This window comes from Canis lupus, chromosome X, assembly GCF_048164855.1.
Source record: "Canis lupus baileyi chromosome X, mCanLup2.hap1, whole genome shotgun sequence".
NCBI classification, from domain to species: domain Eukaryota; kingdom Metazoa; phylum Chordata; class Mammalia; order Carnivora; family Canidae; genus Canis; species Canis lupus.
The window spans coordinates 39,816,495-39,834,729 of record NC_132876.1 but is presented as its reverse complement, the minus strand read 5'-3'; the positions used below and the strand labels follow the sequence as shown (position 1 = coordinate 39,834,729).

Here is an 18,235-nt window from a genome sequence, read left to right as displayed (position 1 = left end):
TCCTATGGCTAGTTGGCCCATATGACCTTGTATGCTTGGGTATGCACTTGGGCCCTGAGATTCAAAGTAGGTTGGGAGGTGAGATTTGGGATACTAAAGTATTAAAAGTCCTTACCCTTTATATTGCCATTTTTGTCCTAAATACTTCAGAACTCCCCCTTCCAGACCTCTAGACCTGTGACGGTCGCTTCAAGTCAATCAGAGGGAAAAATGGTATGAGTGATATAAATGATCATTTCTCATGATAAGATAAATGCTTGGCCTGTTGTATCATGCTGCCATTCTCCTGGGCTACACCGGACAATCCCCAGCTTGTTGTACATCTGGTTGTTTTTGTACATGTGGTCAGGCATTGATATGTGCTCCTGCTTCTGATGCTCATACTTCTAGGTCTCCATTAGCTGTCTTAACTTTTGGGATTTGTACCTCAATTTGGAGCAATGAGATGGCTTTCTGATTAAGTGCCTCTGTGGCACACATTCAAATTTAAGCGTCAGGTCTTATTGATGGACTAGTTTATCTCAACTTATCAAAGAAAAAAGAGACTATGTCAGCAGTGTAGTCATGTGGTAAGTATAGTTGTCTGAAGGATCTTCTGCAATTGACAGCATGTCTTCCTGCTGTCTAGTGATCACAAGACATTTATGTATCACAAAAGTTTAGAAGTGCCATGAGAATGTATAACTGCAAATATTCTAATGATTACGGTAATGATCATGCCAGTGATGTCTGCTCTAGTGGTTATGTGCAACGCATACCTGGTTTTGTAACACTTAATAACTCCTTTGGCCATTACAGTATTAACCAAATGCTATTAATTGCACTTAGAATCAGAACTGGGATCATGCATGGGCTCCTGAGTTCAAATATGTGGCTTAAGGCTTTAGCATCAAATTGCGTGATTAATGCATGTCAAAGTGTCGTTTCACTGTGCTTGGAGTGACCCCAAATGCCAGGAAATCAAAGACCTATATCCCAAATCAAACCAGTTGGGTCGAAGCATGTCTCTGTAGCTTTGGAGACAGTATCTTTCTTTAGACAAAGCTGCTATCTTATATCCGATCTTATTTTGTGGGAAGTGCGACTTTAGAACTGCAGCATTAAAATGGAAATTGTTCATATATGGCTTGAAATGAAATGGTTTCCCTTTCCCTGGCCTAAAGAAACTTTTTAAAGGTAGAGTCTGGCTGCGTGGGAAATCCTTAATAATCTAGTTTTCCCTAGACCAGTCACGACTTTAGGTGCAACATGCGGAAGAGTCGCATCAATGAGAATGAAGTTAAATTTAGCATCACCATGTTGCCATCCTGTCCATTTTAGCCACACAGACACTTCCACTGTGAAACCGGAAATGGTTCACCAGAATTGGGAATTGAAATTTGTAAGTTCATCACATGGCCATTGGCTACTTGTGATTACCCAGTCGTAAATACAGACTTACAAATTATTGTCCAAGCTTTTCATGATGCCATCCTTCTTTCCTCCAAAGTCATGTTTCTGCCTTCTGGTAATTTCTCTGGTCACTCACTTAACAGTAATTCTTATTGTGTATTTCTGGAGGAAGCATCTGGCCCAAAGTGGAAATTATGCGTCTAAACATTAGAAAGTTGTCTTTTTTCTGTTTTCTTAAATCCGTTGTCCTGTATCCTGTCCTGCCCCCACCCCGCGTTAGTTAAAACCTTTCTATTTTCATAACCGCCCCACTTTAGAAGGGATTAACCCCCCTCCCCATTCAGACCCATTGGTTTCATCTCCTCCCACCTTCTAAGTTGTCCCACATTCTGTTTTAACTTTCTTTTCTTTCTTTATTTACGTCCATTACAGCCAGATCTCTATGGCTCACAGATGTGCCCAGGGAAGCTCCCAGAGGTGCGTCACAGGCCCAAAAGAAGCTTGCATCAAAGTGCTTCTTTGAGATGTCATAGCACTGCAGCAGCAGGTTCATGTGTGTGCAGTAGAATTGTTGCTTGGCTTATCTCACTTTTTTGTTGTCATTCCCAAACTCTGGAGGCCCACGTCACACATTGTCTTGCCGAGACTTCGTAGGACCAGGCCACATAAATTGTGTCTAGATGCACTTAGGAATGGGGTGTCTGTTTCTCACTCCAAGTTGCTCTTGGAGTCTGTACAATTACAAAATGGGGACGTCCGTAGGCTGAGCACGTAGGGAAAGAATGCTAAATGCTCAATGTGAAACTTAACCTTCTGGTGGAATTCGTGCAATTGTCCTTGGTCAGATTTCCAAATACTCCCTCCTCTCTGCTCTAAATGCTTTGGATTATTGCCAATTCTCACCAGGCTTCGGCATGGTCGTCATAGTCCCCAGGTTCTATGTGGCCAATGAACAAAGAGGGGATGGAGGGAGGAGAGGAGAGACTATTTAGCATCTCCGTGCCTGTGGCTCCTCCACTATTCTATTTTGGTCTCTTCTCAGTCCCCCTCTGTATTAAAGCCCTTGACACCCTACCCCCACCCCGCCAAATTGCATTTTGTAATCACAAAGTGTAAACTGACCATGGGTGAGGCTTTTCTTTTATTCGGAATGATCCCCCAATTAATAACATGCCCAGAAACAGCTTCTGTTATTCCAGTCATATAAAATCCATTGATCTGCACTATACTACACTGTGCACAAATTTAGAGAAGTCTTGCTATGTCTGCCCTGAGTCGCCAGAAAAAATAAGCTAAGCCGTAAACATCATTTCATGGATGAGCAGAATTAATATGGAGGTGATTTTCATGCGCTTTTTTTTTTCTATCACAGTCATACTCCCACCCACCCTTTTTAAGTTGGATCCTAGTTTTACCTATGTGTTTTAATTAGAAAAGAGAATGATTGCATTATTAAGTTACTAACTTTAAATCTAGAGTGTCACTTCAGTTTCCCAAGTGTAATCCTACAGGTAGCATGGGCTTCTTGGTGAAGAACTTTACTGGAACATAAAAATGCAGCTGCTGAATGTTCTGAGCTCCATTCTTTCTCTTTGGTTGTCCACAGGGGATCCCTGAGCAGTGGGCACGGTTACTCCAAACCTCCAACATAACAAAACTGGAACAGAAGAAGAACCCACAAGCTGTTCTCGATGTTCTCAAATTCTATGATTCCAAAGAAACAGTCAACAACCAGAAATACATGAGCTTTACATCAGGAGGTAAGAGTAAATCCAAAGTATCAAAGAGAGAAGTAATTCTTATCTCAGGACCTTGGGATTAGAACAGAATGCCTGTAGGGCATCTGAAGTCCGTTCTACTTCCTTTTTTTTTTCAAGATTTTATTTATTTATCCATGAAAGATGCAGAGAGAGAGAGACAGAGGCAGAGACACAGGCAGAAGGGAGAAGCAGGCTCCATGCAGGGAGCCCAACGTGGGACTCGACCCCGGGTCTTCAGGATCACACCCTGGGCTGAACACGGCGCTAAACTACTGAGCCACCAGGGCTGCCCTCAGTTCTACTTCCTTCCCCAAATGACATCAACATCAGTAAATTGAAAGATGTTCTGGAAGTTGAAGTTGACATTAGGAGGTTTACTACTTGGGTGTGTTTAGAACTCAAGGAGGGGGATTGCTCAGTGAAGCAGTGGTTGTCAGTTTCAATCACAATTGTTCTGTCTCTGCACTGGAATGAAGAAGACAGTTACTTAGAATCAGGCCTTGTGAAGTGACCATGAAATAAGAGGTGTATGAATCAAAACATGGTCTCCTGAAATGTATTTTATCCTTTTGATTCATTGACTTATACTGTGATGATACAGCACACATTTTGTGGTTGCCATTTTGTTCCAACCTCAAAATCAAGCTTAAAAAAAGAAATTATGCCTGGCTATTTATAAGAAATTAAAATGTCTGTGTTCTGGCAAAATCTTGACTTCATTTACTAGCATGTAGGCCCAGCCCTTGTTTGAAGCTTGAACATTCACATTTGCCATGTAAGCAACTGAAAAATATATGCCAAACATTTTTGCATTTTGAGAAAGATGATCTGGGTTGCCTTTCTAGAACAACTTATTATTTAACATCTAAAAAAAGAAGAGAATCCTATCATTAGTGCCCCAGCTGTAAAGTGCCCCTATCTCTCAGCATTGGTTTTAATATAGAGTAGGCTTGAAATATCTTCAGGAATAGTGCAAGGACTTACTTAGAAGGGGAGGAGTGTCTCATTTGGTTCTAACAAATGTCAAAGCCCAAACTTAAAATGTATAGTAATTCATGTGCTCCACAGGATGTTTTTGACTGAGATTGCTTTGCTTGATGGCTGTTCTCTAATGGAGAAAACCTAAAAGGAAAAAAAGCCATCAAGGAGAGCTTTTTAGGTATTTCGTTTTCCATGTGGAGTGAAATGTCTCAGAGATCCTAGTGATACTTCAAACAGTGCTTAATGTGAAGAAGTCTAGAACTGCCCTCCGGGCCCACTGTAGAACCACAGGTGACCAGAACCAAAAATGCATCATTCTAGTATTTGAGCTGAGTGAAACTCACCAGACATTCTGTGGATGTTCTAGTGTTGAGACTGAGGAATAGGGTGGGAGGAGCGCAGGGGAGGAGAAAGAGAAAGGAAGAAAGGGACAGTAAAAGGGAGGAAGGAAGAGGAAGGAGGGAGGGAGGAGGAGAGGGAAGGAGGAAGTAAGGGAGAAATTCTGGATATGTATAGACTCATACCAATCAGGAGTAGGTAATCTTGGGGCACCTGTGTGGCTCAGTCAGTTAAGCATCCAACCCTTGATTCCGATTCAGGTCACCATCTCAGGGTCCTGGGATAGAGCCCTGCATCGGGCTCTCTGCTCAGTGGGGAGTCTGCTCTAGGGTTCTCTCCCGTCTTCCGCTGTCCCTCCCCCTGCTTGCATGCACGTTCATGCACACATGCACTCTCTCAAATAAATTAAATCTGAGTAAGTAATCTCAATATTACACATATAGATGAGATTCGCTGGAGGCCTTTATTAAGGTCTATAAAATGACATGGTGAACCTTGCAAGGATATGAGTTATTTTCAGAACAATGATGTCATTTGTCATAGCATCTATTCAATATTGAATAGGAGAATTTTCTTCTGGTCAAATTAATTAATTAATACAAAATACAAAATAATTAATACAACTTAATTGTTTATTAAGTCTGGTTTCTAAATGAGGCAGACTTCATAAAATAAATGTGATATCTTTATCTTTTCTTTTCAGATAAAAGCGCACATGGATACATAGCTGCCCATCCCTCGGTAAGTGAAAAATTGAAAATGGTTTGGGGTGATCAGTGTTTCTGGCAGTCCAATAGGATACCATTGTACAGATTCAGTTTAGATAGAGACTCTTTTATTTTTATTTTATTTTTTTTTTTTTAGAGACTCTTTTAAAAAACAGTTTTTAAAGGTATAATTTAGATCTATAAAATTCACCCATTTTTAAACGTACAGTTTGATGAGTGTAGATAAATGTATATACCAGTGCTACTGTCACCACAGTCCAGTTTTAGAATACATTTATCACCTCCTAAGTTCCTTTATGCCTGCTTACAGTTATTCCCCATCCCACCCCCATCCCCTAGCTCCAGGCTATTACTAATCTGGTAGTATGGATTTGTTTTTCTGGACATTTCATGTAAATGAAATAATATAGTATATGACCTTTTGGGATTGGCTTTTTTTCACTCAGCATAATGCTCTTACGGTTCATCCGAGTTGTGTGTTATCAGTAATTTGTCCTTTTTATTGCTAAGTAGTACTCCATGGAATGGATGTGCCACTCTGGTTAACAATTTACCCATGGAAGGCTCTCCGGACCATTGGCAGTTTTTGGCTATTGTAAATAATCTACTATGAACATGCATGTATGAATCTTTATGTAAATAAATGTTTCTATTTCTTTTACACAAAGAATCTTGAAAATAATAATCATAATGATAGTGGCTTCTCTCTACTCAACACTTACAATGTGCCAGGCACTGATATAATAACAGTATGCATTCACTTAACCTTTCTTGCCACCAGATTAGGTAAGTCTTAATCACTGTCTCCATTTTAAAGATGAGTTTCAGAGAGGTAAAATAATTCATCTGAGGTCATATCACTGTACTTTTGAGTGTCACCTGTTCTGATAAACAGATCCAGTGGGGGAAGTGACTTTGCCCAAACTCATATAGTTTTATCAGAGCCTAGAAAATAAGTAACTGAGTTCAAAGTTCTTTTTTTTTTATTTTTTTTATTTTATTTTATTTTATTTTTTTTGAGTTCAAAGTTCTTAGAAGTGATAGAGTATCTGCAAGAATATCCATACACATGAGACAGAAAATTATCTTAGACAAGGCTAACCTTTGTGTGATTTTATTGTGAAATAATTAACATCAGTGAGAGTTTCCTAACTGTTGATTTGAAGAGTCATGGATAACAACCTTTTATAGAGGACAGATGCTGGCCTGCTTAATGTCACCCTGGGTGACAAGTGTGATAGTAGTAGATCATTAATGGTAAAGAGTAAAGGCCATGAAATTGTGGGGAAGTTCCTCAAAAATTAAAAATAGAATTACCATGGGATCCAGCAATCCCACTTCTGGATTTATACCCAAAAGAATTGACAGTAAGTTCTCTCTTTTTTTTAAAGATTTTATTTTTTCATGAGAGACAGAGAGTGAGAGGCAGAGGCAGAGGGAGAAGTAGCAGGCTCCCCGAGAAGCAGGGAGCCTGATGTAGGACTTGATCCCAGGACCCTGGGATCACGAGCTGAGCCGAAGGCAGACACTTAACTGACTGAGCCACCCAAGTGCCCTGACAGCAGGTTTTCAAACATATTTTCATACACTCGTGTTCATAGCAGCATTATTCACAGTATACAAAAGGTAGAAGGAACCCATGTGGCCATCAACAGATGAATGGATAAATAAATGTGGTATATTCATACCATGGAATATCATTTTTTTATGGAATATCATTTAGCCTTAAAAAGGAAGGACATTCTGGGGCACCCAGGTGGCTCAGTTGGTTGGGTGTCCAACTCTTGATCTCAGCCCAGGTCTTCATCTCAGTGTCATGAGTTCAAGCTCCATGCTCAGCATGGAGCCCACCCTTAAAAAAAAAGGAAGGGTATTCTGACACATTGATACATGCTATCACATGGATGAACCTTGAGGACATTATACCAAGTGAAATAATCCATTTATTAAAAGACAAATGTATGATTCTATTTATATGATCTACAGACTACTCTGTATACAAAGTTCAATTTTTGCAAGATGGAAAGGGTTCTGGAGATTGGTTGCACAATACTGTGAATATACTTAACACTACTGAACTGTGCATTTAAAAATGGCTAAGGGCAGCTTGGGTGGCTCAGCAGTTTAGCACCACCTTCAGCCCAGGGCCTGATCCTGGAGTCCTGGGATTGAGTCCCACGTCGGGCTCCCTGAATGGAGCCTGCTTCTTCCTCTGCCTGTGTCTCTGCTTCTCTCTGTGTGTCTCTAATGAATAAATAAATAAATCTTAAAAAAATAAGAATAAAAATGGCTAAGATGGTAAATTTTATGCCATGTATATTTTACCACAATTAAACATAAAAATAGGGATGCCTGGGTGGCTTAGTGGTTGAGCATCTGCCTTTGGCTCAAGTCGTGATCCCGGTGTCCTGGGATCGAGTCCCATATCAGGCTCCCCATAGGGAGCCTGCTTCTCTCTCTATGTCTCTCATGAATAAATAAAATATTTATCAAAAAATAAAAATAAAAAAGTATGAAGGCTCTGTACATAGATGTTTAGTCTTATTGTATGAATTTTTAATGTGATAATGCATAAATATACTTAGTATACCACCTAGCACATACTCTATGTTTATTAAATGTAAGCTAAAGCAAAACTGCCAACCTTACATGATCTACACTTATCTTACTGCCCTTGCTTTAATTAATATCATTATTGTATAATAAATACTAGCTGGGTATTCTGGCAAAGAAATAGTTGGTATTTTTTTAGGTAGGTAGGTCAGTTATTTTAAACACTAATCTGCTAGGACAGTCTTTAGATTGATATTTATTTTTGTCAATAGTTCGTATCTCCCGAAATACTGTCCCTTTCTTTTGAGCTTGCTTCTACTGGTTTTGTTTGTGGAATTTAAACTAAATCTACATAATGATCAAAATATTCCACCAAATCAGAAAACAATGATGTTCTCACTGTTGGGAAATAAAACAACTGGATATTTACTTTTCTCACATATATTTATCAAGTGCCTTCTTACAAACACTAGGAAATCTGGAGCTCATTCTGGTAAGGAAAGAGAAGTGTGTATATAAAAAAACATAATACAATATGGACCATGTTACATACTGTAAAATACGTCCATTTGCTTTGAGAACTCAGAGACAAGAGATTACTTTCAGCTGGGGAGGAAAAAGGAAGCAAGCCCTGGTCTCGAAGGGCTTAAGCTCAGTGCCTGGTACAACATGGGTACTTACATGGTACATATTTGTTGAATGTTGAATGTTGAGTTGAAAAAAGCATCATAAGGATGCCTGGGTGACTCAGCTTTTGAGTGTCTACCTTGGGCTCAGGGCACGATCCTGGAGTCCTGGGATTGAGTCCTGAATCGGGCTCCCTGCATGGAGCCTGCTTCTCCTTCTGCCTGTGTCTCTACCTTTCACTCTCTCCCTGTGTCTCTCATGAATAAATAAAATCTTTTTTTTAAAGGAAAAGGCTTCATAGAAAAGGTGACATTTGAGCTAGATTGCGAAGGTCAGGTAGGATTTGGATCTGTGAAAGGAAGGCATTCTAAGCAAAAGGAAAAACATATAAAGGGCACAGTAGTAAGGAGAGCACGAGGACAAAAAGGTGGTTTGAATGAAGACAGATGCAAGAAAAGGAATCCTAGGAATTAAGCCTTGAGCATTAATTTGGAGCCAAATCAATAGCAGCCCTTAAATGGTATTCTAAGAAATCTGGCCTATTTGCAATGATGTGGCTAGGGCTAGAGTGTGTTATGCTAAGTGAAATGAGTCACTCAGAGAAAGACAAATACCATATGATCTCATTCCTATGTGGAATTGAAGAAACATAACAGCTGAACATAGGGAAAGGGGGTGGGGAAAGGGAGAGAGGAAAATAAACCATAAGAGAATCTTAAAGGTAGAAAACAAACAGGGTTAATGGAGGGAGGTGGGCAGGGAGTACCAGCTAGAGGGGTGAAGGGTATTAAGGAGGGCATATGTTGTAATGAGCGCTGGGGGTTGTATGGAGGTGATGAATCACTGAATTTTACTCCGGAAACCAATATCGCACTGTATGTTAACTAAGTAAAGCTTAAACTATAAATAAATAAATGAAAGAAAGAAAGAAAGAAAGAAAGAAAGAAAGAAAGAAAGAAAGAAATCAGTCAATCAATCAATCTGGCTTTTTCCCAGAGAAGCCCTTGGAGTTTTTTGGAACAGGAGAATTAGGCAAATAAAGCATACGCCTTGGGAACAGTTACCTGACAGCACATGTCCAGAGTGAATTAAGGGTGGAAGGTGAGGCTGGTTTTGATTTGTATTTCCCTGATGGCAAGTGATGTGGAGCATTTTCTCACATGCTTGTTGGCCATGAGTATATCTTCTTTGGTGAAATTTATGTTCATGTCTTCTGCCCATTTCATGATTGGATTGTTTGTTTCTTGGGTGTTGAGTTTAATAAGTTCTTTATAGATCTTGGATACTAGCCCTTTATCTGATTTGTCATTTGCAAATATCTTCTCTCATTCTGTGGGTTGTCTTTTAGTTGACTGTTTCTTTTGCTCTGCAGAAGCTTTTTATCCTGATTAAGTCTCAATAGTTCATTTTTGCTTTTGTTTCCTTTGCCTTCATAGATGTATCTTGAAAGAAGTTGCTGTGGCCAAGTTCAAAATGGGTGTTACCTGTGTTCTCCTCTAGGATTTTGATGGATTCTTGTCTCACATTTAATTTAGATCTTTCATATGATTTCACTCATATGGGGAATATAAGAAATAGTGAAAGGGAGTTTACGGGAAAGGAGAGAAAATGAGTGGGAAAAATTAGAGAGGGTGACAAAACATGAGAGACTCCTAACTCAGGGAAACGAGCAAAGGGTAGTTTAAGGGCAGGCGGGCGGCGGGATGGGGTAACTGGGTGATGGGCACTGAGGAGGGCACTTTATGGGATAAGCTCTAGGTGTTACTGTGTATGTTGGCAAATCGAACCTCAGTTAAAAAAGGGGGGGAGGAAGGTGAGGCTGGGTGAAGGGAGACCAGTTGGAGGAGTGGCGCAGGCATCCAGGCCCATAGGTAAGGTGGTCCTGAGGGAGATAGTGGCAGTAGGAGTGGAGATGAGGTTCAAATTGCAGAAATGTTTAGGTTATTGATTGGATTTTGGGATGCTGGAGGAAAGGTCAAGGTCGAAGCTGATTGCAGACCTAAAATGGTACGACGGTGGCCAAAAGGGTGAGGATGCTATCTTTCAGGAGTTACAAAGTTCTGTGAGCAGATGCTGAGTTTTCTATTGGCCAGTTTGGAGTTTGAAGGGCTGGCAGGATTTCCAGGTGTAGTTGTTCACTAAACCGTTTAACTAAGGCTGGGTTTGTATTGATCGAATGAACTGGATTAGATGCTCAAATTTAGATTGGACCTCTTCAGTGGGACTCAGCTACTTAGGAATGGACAATTGAAAGCACCTTGTGCTCTCCTTATGGTTCCAGGGGGAGATTGCACTTGACACTGCTTATGCTTTCTTGCATTATAAACACTCCTAAGTAGACCTAGCTATCCCATAAGATCTGATTTAATAGGATTGGACTATCCCTAATCGACATAGCCTAAACCGATCAGTTTTGGAGTCCTCTAGTAGCCTGTGTGGGAATTAACATAGAAGCAGTTTATTCACTAGATATTTTAAACTAATGACCACATAACTAATATTGAATTCAGCAATACCTCCCATAATCCTGTGACATCTAGTTTACTGCTCACTCATGGTAGTTTCTTTGGTATGAGTGTATTAAACACTAAATACTGTTCAGGGACCTACTCTTCAATTTTAGGCTACTTGTACAGTTGACACAGATTGAGCTTTTGATTTGAAGTACGCATTTATTTTGTTCATCTATATTAGTGGTTCTTTTACTTCAGTGTGTGTCAAAATTGCCTGGACAGTGTGCAAGTCAAAATGGAATGGAGCCCTGAAATCTGTATCTTAACCTCCTTTGAAAAGTGGCCCACAGACCACACTTTGCATTATCTAGAGCCTCCAAGGTCCTTACTTCTAATTCCTTTGGCCATTATCAATGAAGCTCAAAGGAAGAAGAGTTTCCTAAGGTAATTCCTCTAGCTAGTATATGCTCTAGAGCAGGGTTTAATAACTTATAGTCTGTACGGATGGGCTTCCTACAATCTATGAACCCTTGAAGTTATATGGAAAAGCATATACCTACCTGTATTTTTCTGAAGAGATTGTCCAAACACTTCAGAATTCTAAAAGACCCCAGGATCCTGCTCAAGTAGAGAATCACCTCCTTTGCCCCACTGTGTGGCACAAGAAATGTATCCCAGATTTTTAATAAGACAAAAAAATTTTTTTACTTGTTGTTCATCTATTTTTTCCTTTTTGGGCTTTTTTGATTTATTTTTGAATTTTTATTTAAATTCCAGACAGTTAACATACAGTGTAATTAATATTAGTTTCAGGTGTACAATGTAGTGATTCAACACTTCCATATAGCACCCAGTGCTCATCATGACAAGTGCACTACTTAATTCCCATCACCTGTTTCACCCATCCCCCACCACCCTCCCCTCTGGTTATCATCTGAAGAGCAACCAAAGTATCTGTATTTTTTTCAAGCTTAGACAGATATAGTAATCTCAACCTAGAAGGAAGAGTGTAGCAATATTATACTTGTGGCTCCCAAAAAGACCACCAGCAAAACCTGTTAATAAGCAAAGCTGTTTATTAAACTTTAGCACCAAGAAAGAGCCCTCCCTTTAGAGGGTTTTAGCAGTGTCTTAAAAAGGAGATGTCCAGGGAGAAACTTTACAGGGTTTTAGGGCATGGCTATGTGATTTTATTTTATTTTTAAAAATTCATTTATTTATTTGAGAGAGAGAGTGCAGGGGGAGGGGCAGAGGGAGAGAGAGAAGCAGACTCCCCACTGAGTGTGGAGCTCCACGCGGGGCTCGATCTCAGGACCCTGAGATTGTGAACTGAGCGGAAATCCAGAATCAGACACTTAACCGACTGAGCCACCCAGTTGCCCTATGGCTATGTGATTTTAAAGCAGGTCTTACAAGACAAGGAACAGGTTAGGATTGTGCAGTGTTTATGATGAAATCACTTTAGATTGGTGAAGTGAGAGACTTCAAGAGAGTCTTGGTGAGCAAGCTGTTATTCGTACCAAGTAAAATACTTCAGCTGGTTCAGTCTTATCTTCCAAGAACAAGCATTTCATGGAGTAAGAAGTTGCTATTTTTGCTTCTTCTCAGTATTAACATAAAAACAGGAAAATATACTCTCATTTGATGCTGTGTAACACAGGGAAAAGAAAGTATGCCTAGCCCCAGTATTATTTACACAGGGATGGAGAAGTATGCTGGTCCAGGTCTTACTCAATACGGGGCCAGGAAATAATGCGGATTTCAGTTCTCAGTGCCAACGCCTGGTGTTCTAGGTGTGTTCTAGATAAGCTAATGCTCTCTGGCCTGACCACCATGCAAAACACAATGTCCACTGAAGGCCATGCATTCTTTCCAACCAACCAGCCAACGTGACAGTATAGTGTCTAGTCTTAGATAAACAGAAACATTGGTCTCCCTCCTCCCCTACAAACCTTCAGAAGATGAAAGGTGTTAGTTTTTCTAACAGTCCCTTAGACCATCCTCGGGGATGCAGAATGTCTCCCATATGAAATGAGAATAGTGAGGATAGTAACGAATACTAAACAGTGTAGTTTTGCAGGTGGATCTTCTTTAGTGAAGTAGCAACAATTGAGATGTGCCAGGTTACCTTTTGGTCAGTAGTACCAGTCTGATTGGTTTTTGTACCAGTCTGAGAAGCCTAGACCTAGGCCCATTATATTTGCCACCAGGGCAATTTTCAGATCCTTATAGGCAATACATATACTCTCATTTATGGAGGCCACATGATGCATTGTATCAAATATATTAAAGGGCTCCTCTACCCCAAATAATTTTTTGCTATGAACTTTTTAAGTGATTTTTAATATTGATTTTGAAATTATTTGATTATAAGTAACACTAAATTTTTGGTTAGGTATAATTTATTGGAAATCATTTTGACAACTCAAGAGCTGTTGCTGAAGAAGACAATCTAATCTACAATTTGGTTTTTATTTTTTTTTGATATTTTATTTATTTATTCATGAGAGATAGAGAGAGAGAGAGGCAGAGACACAGGCAGAGGGAGAAGCAGGCTCCATGCAGGGAGCCCGACATGGGACTCGATCCCAGGTCTCCAGGATCACACCCTGGGCTGAAGGCGGCACTAAACCGCTGAGCCACCTGGGCTTGCCCTACAATTTGGTTTTTAATTAATGAAATTTCCATAATTACTAAATAGAAGTCACTAAGTGAAGTTGACCTATAGTTATTCTTCATAGACATGTAATTAGACATTAATTGCTTTAGACTTTATAGTTTTTTGTCACATTTTGGAGGCAATGATTTATTTCTTACTTCAGATATTTTCATAAGCCCGGGTAAAGCTAACTACTCTAGGCATGGTTTATATTGCCTGCCTATATATAATATATAGTATTATATAATACTTGCCTGTAAGATAGCTTTACCATATAAAAGGTAGCCAGTTTATATGCAGGTTCTACCCTTCCACCAGTGAACAGTGATTAGGTGCATTCTTGATCCCCGCTGGCATAAGAAAGCAGAACTTTCTGGAACAGAATAATCTCAAAGCAAACACCAATAACCTAAAGGCAATTTCTAAGTGTGCCCACTGAAATGCTCTGAAGAGTTAGTCTTTCAAAGAAGAAATGGATTTTTTTTCTAAAACCTCAATGTCATTAACACATGTTTCTTTCTACACAGCCACAGTACAATATAATAGTGTAGGTATTTTGGCCAAATTAAGAATAAATATAGGTGTATACATAAGAAAACCAATATTAACTAAGCATATAAATTTCAGTCTAAACCATTCAGTATGTATATCAGGGCAAGCAAATATTCTTTCAAATACTTTCTTATAAATTCTAAGTTATCTTCCTTTTTACAGTAGATAAATCTTGCTGTCTCTGATTAGATATATGATTACACCTTATGGATCTTCCATCAGTTTATACATGATTGTAGAAAATCCATGTTGAATTTTAATCATAGGCTGAGGTCCTTTGATTTAATAGTGTATTAGTAGGCTCCCTGTATCTACCTCAGGAGCTTTGTCCTCAAGAAATGAAAATTCTTTTTAGAATTAGCTTGAGCCAGTATACCCAAAGGTGTCAACAGAATACAAATATAAACACACACACACACACAAAATAAAAATTAAAAAATCTTTAATAGTCCTTTCCAACAGAATCAATGTCATAAAAGGTATATATGTAACTTTACATTTTCTAGTAGCCACACTGAAAAAAAAGTAAAAAGAAAAAGGTGAAATTAATTTTAATGATATTTTATGGAACCCAGTGTACTCAAAATTCTGTCATTTCAACATATACACAACATAAAAGGAAATGTCTTTCACTAAGGAACTATTTTACAACTTTTTTTCATATTTAACATCTGGTATGTATTTTAAACTTAGTACCCACTTAAGTTATAGCGCATGTAACTGCTCATTAACTATGGACAGCTTGTGGCTGCCATATTGGACAGCACAGACCTGTGTCATTGTTCAGTGATTTTTAAACTTGAACCTGAACCGGAATCACCTGGAAGGCTTGTCATAACATACTATCAGGCCTCACTCGCAGAGTTATGATTCATTAGTGTGGATAGAACCCAAGAATTTGCATTTCTAACAAGTTCCCTGTGATGATGCTGGTCTGGGGACCACACTTTGAGAACTGTGGTCATAGTTCTTTCAAAATTCAGCTTTGGGACAATTTAAGCCCTGCATAAATATGAATGATAAGAATCCATCCTAGATACTATGATCGTTCTTACTTTTGGTGGTGGTGGTGGTGGTGTAGCAGTTTTTAGCATTGCAAATCACCATTTATACCTGTTGGTTAAGACTGAATAATTATGTTGATGAATATTCCTTAGATCTTCATGTCTGTTACTTTCTGAGTGCTTCTTTCCAGGAGGCTGAACAGGGAAGCAACATTTATGGGCTTGCTTGTACTTAGTGAGTATTTGCAGAGCTGTGTTAATACCATATCCATATGCATGCTCTGATCTTTAGGCACAAAATAGCCCTTTTCTGGTTGACAAACTATCAATCAGCGAATTGACAATCTGCCCAGTACAAATTGAAGGCTTTCATAGCATTTTAAAAAGATATTATTCATTGATTTCAAAAACATTGAACTTGCAAATATTAAATGAATAGCTCACTGTTTCTGAGCTCAGTGGAAAATGAAAAGATCTTTAAAATTTTCATGATGTTTATAAACCATGACCTGAATTTACCTCTGAATGTGAGCAGTCCTGATCACCAAACTGTAGATGGTTCTGCTCATTTGTAAAAGGTGCGGTTTTCTCATGTCCCTACATGATTAAATATTTTATTTCCCTTTTCTTGTTTCTGAAGAAAAACAATGAAGAGTTAATACCTGGTCTCTAAACTTTGTTTTTGTCACAAGAGTACAAAAACAGCATCAGAGCCGCCTTTGGCTCCTCCTGTGTCTGAAGAAGAAGATGAAGAAGAGGAAGAAGAAGAAGATGACAATGAGCCCCCACCAGTCATTGCACCAAGACCCGAGCATACAAAATCAGTAAGTCTCGGGATCCCTGGGTGGCGCAGCGGTTTGGCGCCTGCCTTTGGCCCAGGGCGCGATCCTGGGGACTCGGGATCCAGTCCCACGTCGGGCTCCCTGTGCATGGAGCCTGCTTCTCCCTCTGCCTATGTCTCTGCCTGTGTGTGTGTGTGTGTGTGTGTGTGTGTGTGTGTGTGTGTGTGACTATCATAAATAAATAAAAATTAAAACAAAACAAAACAAAATCAGTAAGTCTCAAATAACTACTCCTCAGTGGTTCAGGAAATGTCATCTGGAGCAATTGTAGAGTCAAAGTCTAGTGAATCAGCTCCCACCCTATTGAGTATCTACTATGTTCCCAGATCTAGAATATAAGATACAACCTTGGTTGAGGCTGCTCTTCAGGGATATGAGATAGCATGTGACAATTAGAGAATAATACCAAACAATATATAAGTAAGTGCTAAAGTATAGAATTGCTGCAGAAATTAAATTAGAGAAAGAAATCCACATGAATCAAGTAGGAAGAATTGCCTAAGTAGAGACACCAGGACCAGAATGAGCACAACATGTATGGGGACCTCAGAAGACTGGGTCCTGACAGCTTTCAAGCACAGGGTATTTGAGGTAACCTAAAGTTCTTGTTTAATAATTAATTCATCACTTGTCTTTACAGACTTATTGGGGGTAGGGGTTGGGATGTGGAGGAGAGATGAGTAAGCAGAGCACAGAGAATTTTTGGAGTAATGACAGAACTCCACTGCCATAATGGCAGATTATACATTCGTCCAAACCTATAGACTGTCTACCCTAAGAGTGAACTATGTGTAAACTATGGACTTGGGGTGTTTATGACGCATCAGTGTTGGTTCATCACTTGTAACAAATGTCCCACTCTGAGGTCGGGGGGCTGTTGATAATGGGGGAGGCTATGATGCGTGGGCACAGGGTGTAGATGGGAAATCTGTACCTTCCTCTCAACTTGACTGTGAACCTAAAACTGCTTTAAAATTTTGTCTTAATTTACAAAATAAAACCTCATTGACATGGCAGCATCTAGGCTTGGCCTATTGTTTTCATCATAGAACTTTTTCCCTTATCTTTAAGATCTACACCCGCTCTGTGCTGGAATCCATAGCTTCACCAGCAGCACCAAATAAAGAGGCCACACCACCTTCTGCTGAGAACGCCAATTCCAGTACTTTGTATAGAAACACAGATCGGCAACGGAAAAAATCCAAGATGACAGACGAGGAGATCCTAGAAAAGCTAAGTGAGTTGGTTGTTTTTTGGTTTTGTTTTTGCCATCGTTACTTACTTCATAGGATGGTCTCATAAACCATTTAAAATGGGAACCGAGGGACGCCTGGGTGGCTCAGTGGTTGGGCGGCTGCCTTCAGCTCAGGTTGTGATCCTGGGATTGAGTCCCGCATCGGGCTCCCTGAGAAAAGCCTGCTTCTCCCTCTGCCTGTGTCTCTGTCTCTCTCTCTCTCTCATGAATAAATAAATAAATCTTTTTAAAAATAAATAAATAAATAAATAAATAAATAAATAAATAAATAAAATGGGAACCGAGCCTTTAAAATTTGGGCCTCCTTGCATAAACTCCAGGCTTCCTGAAGTCAAAAGGTGTAAAGGTTTGAACTTGCTGTGTATTCCAGATCACTCCTTCCCCCACACTCCGAATCTGACAGAAACTAAGTATTTTCACTTGAAAAAGTCAATTAAGGTGAAAACTTGACACGATGATTAAACAGTGAGTTTTATTTTAAGATGACACTCTGAAAGGAATAAAATAATCTGATGATATATATTTTGATCATCCCCCAAGGTCTCCCAACTGATCAATCATGATAGACAAGTCAACCTCAAAGCCCAACACAGTCAATCAAAACCAGCAACCACAGTAATACCATCTTTTCTCTTAATTTAGGAGTATTTCTATGTGGAGAAGGGGGGCAGGGCCAGCAAATGCTAGCAACCTCCCTCCCACGGTATCATATTGTGTACATCGTGTGCACACACACTCATTCCAGTTTCATGAAATAGTCCTCTTTCAGTTAGCTTTCTGAGCCAAGGAGATTTAAGAAAAATACATTGCTGAAATGAGTCAAAGGTCTGTGAAGCATATTTATTAAACTCATACTACAGAAACATCTAACAAATTGCTAGTTATCTGCAATCAGTGCCCCTATTCATCCTTCACTGACTCCTATTCATCCTTCAAAACCCAACTCAAAAGTTACCTTCTCAGGAAAGCCTTCTTTGCCCCTCCCAGTCTGAGTTAAGGGCTATTCTCTTTACTGCCTTTATGGTAGCAAATCACACCACACTAGTCCGATCTCTTTCCCTTAGACTTGTGAGCTTCTCAAGGGAAGGGA

General features: G+C 39.5%; 1 protein-coding gene across 17 annotated transcripts in view; it reads left to right on the top strand.

The window, feature by feature from the left end:
* The window catches only part of PAK3 (p21 (RAC1) activated kinase 3), a 267,243-nt gene that overhangs the window by 186,307 nt on the left and 62,701 nt on the right, over positions 1-18,235 (top strand). For 12 of the 17 annotated variants that reach the window (XM_072816521.1, XM_072816518.1, XM_072816519.1 and 9 more), the window contains 6 exons: positions 151-213; positions 1,825-1,869; positions 2,999-3,152; positions 5,176-5,213; positions 15,741-15,872; positions 16,962-17,127. In XM_072816521.1, the coding sequence (XP_072672622.1) occupies positions 151-213; positions 1,825-1,869; positions 2,999-3,152; positions 5,176-5,213; positions 15,741-15,872; positions 16,962-17,127 (598 nt within the window). The remainder of the gene's footprint in view (positions 1-150; positions 214-1,824; positions 1,870-2,998; positions 3,153-5,175; positions 5,214-15,740; positions 15,873-16,961; positions 17,128-18,235) is intronic. The other 5 variants (XM_072816526.1, XM_072816525.1, XM_072816528.1 and 2 more) reach the window with 2 other exon arrangements.